General features: G+C 47.6%; 1 protein-coding gene across 3 annotated transcripts in view; it reads right to left on the bottom strand.

Moving 5' to 3' along the window:
- Window positions 1-2,623: 2,623 nt before the first annotated feature.
- The window catches only part of Caln1 (calneuron 1), a 485,154-nt gene continuing 482,411 nt past the window's right edge, over window positions 2,624-5,366 (bottom strand). For all 3 annotated transcript variants that reach the window (XM_031338124.1, XM_031338126.1, XM_031338125.1), the window contains one exon: window positions 2,624-3,961. In XM_031338124.1, the coding sequence (XP_031193984.1) occupies window positions 3,834-3,961 (128 nt within the window). In that variant the 3' untranslated portion in view covers window positions 2,624-3,833. The remainder of the gene's footprint in view (window positions 3,962-5,366) is intronic.

The raw sequence follows: 5,366 nt of genomic DNA, 5'->3' as shown, positions 1-5,366 counted from the left end.
ACCATAGTTCACCTCTGATCATTGTTCTGGCTTTCTGGATGGAGGATCTCAGCAAGCAAGCAAATACTTTTAAAGATAGCAGGCTGAACATGTGCTTTTGCCTGCCAGATTATATGGGGTGATTTTATTGCCCACAATATGTAGAGAGTCTTGTTCTGGGAGGTGAGATAAGGGTAGAGGTGAGGAGGCTGACTCATTTTCTCCTGAGTTTGGAAGAGGGGAGAGACACATTCAAATACAATAGGAAAAGGCAGGGATGCCATAAAGTTCTTGGAGGTTAATTTTCCATCTCGGCGGGAGATGGATTCTGGGAGTCATAGTGCAGGCAGGTAGGGCCTAGAGTATTCTTTAAGTGTTCCCTCTGTGCGTTGGCAAACTCAGAGTAGATGCAATGGTTGTCGTGGCAACCACTTATAGATCTCACATGGAACTTGCACATATTCTGGAAGTCACTGTTAACAGTTCCAGGGTAGGGACTTGGTCTACATCCAGGACAGTGAGGGAACGGTTTGTTTGAAAGTTAAAGGGTTCAGAGTCAGCTTGTCTTTCTGTCCCAGGTAAATTGCGGTCCTGGTGTCTGTCATTCATGGAGGTCTGGGGATGTGGAGCTGAGCTGGCAGTAAGAATGAGCCAGTCACTGAGTCATCTCGTGGCTGGCCTGCCTCGGTCACCATTTCCTAAGTCCAGTCACAGGCCAGACAGCAAAGGCTGAGCTCCTGCCTCTCCTTCAGAGGGTGTCTGAGCTGCTGTAAGGCTTTCCTTGAGCATGAGAAAGCAGAACTTTCTGGAACCCTCAGCCAACCAACTCCTCCCCCATTACTGTCGTGAGGATGTCAGGTGACAGAGAACCTCGGAGTAGCATTTACGTGAACAGGTCTGACAATAGGGCTGCCTGGAAAAGAAGCCTAAATATATCAAAGGCATCACTCAAGCAAAGCAGCTAGAGAGTAGGCCACCTTAGCACACTCTTAGCCCCCTAAGTCTAAAGGATACCACTAGACCAGACTTCCGGCACTGATGCACTCAGTTCCTGTGTGCCTCAGACAAGGAGGTTGCTGGGAGAATAACATATGGACCATCAGAGGGAATCTGATGGCTTCTTTCCTGTCTTTCCTCCCATGGTATTGGAAGAAGATGCTCACACCCTTGCCGATATTAGTAATCAGGCACATTCGCAGACAGCCAAAAGTGATGCTGCAACCATCAGGCATCTTTATAGCCAGCTTTCGAGGGACCCCATGACAAAGGTCATCACTAGCTCTCGCCCGTTGCACGGTCCCTTACACAGGGGCCACGGCCCCAATAAAAGCCATGTTCTCCCTTTCCCCACTCTCTTCTTCCCTTTCTTCCAGAGCCCATCTCTGTTTCCCCTCCTCTTTAATAAAAACCCTCCCATGTGAGACCTGTCTTGGCGGTGTGATTTTGTCAGGACCCGCCACCTAGTCCCATTAGCAGGGAACAGGCTTTTTATCACATCTTTGCTCATTGCTAATCTAAACCATGCATCTTTTGGGATCCGCTTCCTTCAGTGGGGCAGATCTTTCAGAAAAGCAATATTTGAAGAAATCCTTATGTTTCACCTTGAGAGCCGATCTCAGCTGTGGCATGATATCCGCTGCTTTTCGGTCCTTAAAGCCCTGTTCTTTCTGGATCTGCTCACCAGACTTCCAGAAGGGGGCAGTGTGGAGGTTCAAACACCAACTAATAATAGAGAACTATGTTGCTACCAGTTATGCTTGCCTTCTTACACACATCTGGCAGAGAGAAGGCAGTCGCTCCAGGAAGAAACTGAAGGGGTGGGACATTGTGCGGTGTGTTAATATTCTGTGTCTCTACCTGCTCTAGTTCAGGAGTCTGGTCCTAAGAGGATCGTGGTGACTCAGCCTAGGAGAGAAGCTAAAAGGGCAGGTTTGCAAAGGGCACCGGAAAAAGGGAAGGCAAGCTGCTGCCTGGATGTTCCAGACTCCAGGCAGTTTTATGAAGTGACTTTGTGCCCCTTGGGCTTCTTGGGACCTCCGACCTGCTCCCTCCTCTCTATGCTATGGCTCAAACCTAGTTTGACTTGTGCTCTTGGTAAATATTCACACCCTACAGTGAGAAAATATCTAGAGCTGCGCCCCATACTACTGCATGGAGCGCACGTAGAGGTGAACTGGAGGAAGACCCTAAAGGGAAACTTTGCGTGATCCAAGTCTAAGAAGGGAGGAAGGAGGGAGCAGAGAGAGAAAGTAGGCTAGAGGGATATGCATTGCACCATAAAAACCTGCCCAGCAGAATGCAGAGAGCAAAGCTGCTGGCACCTCCATGTGGCTGGAGAAAAGGGAAGAGGAGGAGGGAGGGGAATCAGGGATCTTCCGGCTGAGATCCAAAGTTGGAGCAGGACAATTTCATTACGGAGATAAAAGACTTGGGGTCAGAAAAATACAAAGGGAGTTAGCACGTCTATAGATGACCAGCTAATCTGAACACTGGGGCTTAAATTCATAGCAAATCCAGGAAAAGTCGAAGAAATGAGTCTTGGCCTGCTACTTAAAACAAACCCAGATACTCAGTTCTCTGCCCCAACAGAACACTGATCAAGTCTCTGTCCTATTAGCAACGCCCATTAGCATCTGTCTTTTTTTTTTTTTTAATGAGTCATTGGCACAACCTGAATATCAAGAGTTATTAAGCAAAATACAGCAATTTGATCCTTCCATATTTCTGCTTCAGGTTCTAGGTCTCCTTTTCTTAGCTGGGGAAAGGCTTGCTAATAAAGTCCAAGATGAGGGGAAAGTTAGATCTAGGTCAATCTTAACTTAGAGATGTTGTTAAATATGGCGACTCAGAGGAGCTCTGTTGCTTCGGATGCCTGGGGTGTGGGCCTCCTCGCCGCCAGACCCAATCCTTCCCTACCTCAGTTACTTCACCCTTTGCTCTAAAGAAGCCCAGATAGGTGTGAGATAGAGAACAAATTCATGTCCAAAGTAAGCAATTTGGGCAGAACAGCATCACACACGAAGTCTCTTGTCTGTCTACGTGTCTGGATTATAGAGACACACAGGTTATGGATTTTTTTTTCTTTTTTTCTTTTTTTCTCTAATGGTGGCACAGGCAAGAAAGCTGGGAGCCAGGCTCTCTGCAGATTCCAAGATGCTGGTGCGGGATGGACTTCAGAAACAGAAAGCCAAGAGCCATGGAAACCAACCGAGAGTGCCCCAGCTCTACCGACAAGCGTCCTGTAGAAAAGGTGATTAAGAACAGCAGGGACCGCAAGTAGCTGCGTCCTGCTTAATGGCTTTCCCCCTCCATGCCTTGGTGAGAGGGGTCTCCACTGGGTGGAGGAAGGAAGCCAGGGTGAGATGGAAAGTTCCCTTTCTGTAGCAACCCAGAAGTCAACTTCAGCAGGGAGTCTCCGTGGATCCCTGGGTTGAAAGAATTGGGTCATGGATGGAGGTGACTGTTGCTCACACCTGTCTTTTCTTTCTCGCTCTCAGATGCCACCATGCTATCTGGATGGCTACTGGAATTCCAAGACGAAAAGAAAGCAGTATTTTCCCCCCACTTCAGAGTTGCTACTGGCGGTTGAAGCAATAATTGAGAACTCCTGGCTATTTATTGCATTGGGAAACAAAACCATGAAAGCATTGAAGACAGCCCTTTGGTGTCCCTGCCAAGGAGATGGAGTTGATCCGTGACCCCGGTTGCACTGCAAACTTGAGTTCTTTACTGAACAGTACCAACGCCTGCATCCATTCATAGGTCCAGATCTCCTGTGTGAAGGAACAAAGTCTGCCCGCGGGGCATGCGCATGCGCGGTGAGCTGGCAACGCGGTGTGGCTGGTGGAAGGCTGCTACTCCATGCCGCTCCTCAGGATCTGGTTGGCTGCGATCAGCATGACGCTTATGATGAAGGCCATGGCAAAGGCGCATATGAGGCTCTTGCGGACGCAGGTCTGTCGGTTCTGTTTCTGCGAATGAACTGGGTGGGGAGGAGAGAGAACAGAAAGATGATACCGTGAGACACGCTTATATCTATTGAAACCAGCACAGGCTGTGACTGGTCGAATCAACTAAGATGATGGACACTATGGGATTCTTAGCTGAGCTGAGGAAATTTCTGGCGAAACATATGAAATGGTAAACCATCCCTCTCAGAACCATGGTCTGTAAGATATTCAGAGAAAGGTTTAGGCTTCTAGATATAACGGCGCCACAGTGAGTTTCAGAGACAAGACTCTGTAACATTCTAGAATGGCTTTCAGAAATGAAACCATCCAACCAATGTCAGCCCTTTTCTGTAACCAATACTAATAAAACGAGGCTTAAAAGCGTCTCCACATATTGTAGGAGTGTGTCTTGTTTGTACATGTGCACGTGCCTATAAAGGCCAGAGATGGCCTTACATGTCATCCCTCAGTCACTGTCCACGTTGTTTTCTGAGGCAGGGACTCTTACCTTCTGAGAATTCACCTAGTAGTTTAGGTTGGCTTTCCAGTGAGCCCCAGGGACCCATCTGTCTCTACCACTACAGTACTGAGATTACAAACACACATCACCACAGCTGTGTGAAACTCAGGCTCTCATGCTTGCAAGGCCAACACTTTACAAACAAACTGAGCTGGGTCCCCAGTGTTCTTTTGAAGACTCAATCACTTCTCAATAGTGTGCTACCAGTTGGGGACCAAGCTTTCAATCTAGGAGTATCACAGATACCCCATATATCTAAATAGGGCATGGGGTTTGATACAAAAGGGATTGTCTGTTTCATTGTGAAGTCTCTGAATCATGTCCCTGGGACTGGGCAACTTTCAGTTCATTTGATAGGCTTGGCTGGAGGTTGAATTGACAGAGACAAAGGGTACTCTCTCACACATACCGTGTGTGTGTGTGTGTGTGTGTGTGTGTGTGTGTAATAGGCTTGGGTATTGGGAAACATTCTCTTTCAGACTCAGCTATTAAAGAAGATTAGGGGCTTAGGATAAGATTTGGTCAGGAAAGTGTTTTGCTGTGCAGGTGTAAGGACATGGGTTTGATCCTCAGCACCCACATTAAAAAAAAAAAAATTAGTCATGATGGCAAACACTGTGTTCCCATAGTTGGGCAGAGAGAGACAAGCAGATTCTGGGGCCCACTGGCCAGCCAGCCCAGCATACTTGGTGAGTTCTAGACCAGCCAGGCGGATGGCATCCTGAGGAATAATATGTTGGGTTGATCTTTATCCACACAACAGACACACATGTGGCACATGCATGGCACATGCATGGCACATGCATGTACACATACACAAAGAAGACTGGTGAAGTTAGATGTGGTGGTGTATTCCAGACAGTCAGGAGAGTTGTCAGTTTGAGTGTGAGACATAATTTGGCTGCACACTGAGAGAC

This window comes from Mastomys coucha, unplaced genomic scaffold (assembly GCF_008632895.1).
Source record: "Mastomys coucha isolate ucsf_1 unplaced genomic scaffold, UCSF_Mcou_1 pScaffold22, whole genome shotgun sequence".
Lineage (NCBI taxonomy): Eukaryota > Metazoa > Chordata > Mammalia > Rodentia > Muridae > Mastomys > Mastomys coucha.
Note: the sequence above shows the minus strand (reverse complement) of the source record. Positions and strands in the feature narration are given on the sequence as shown.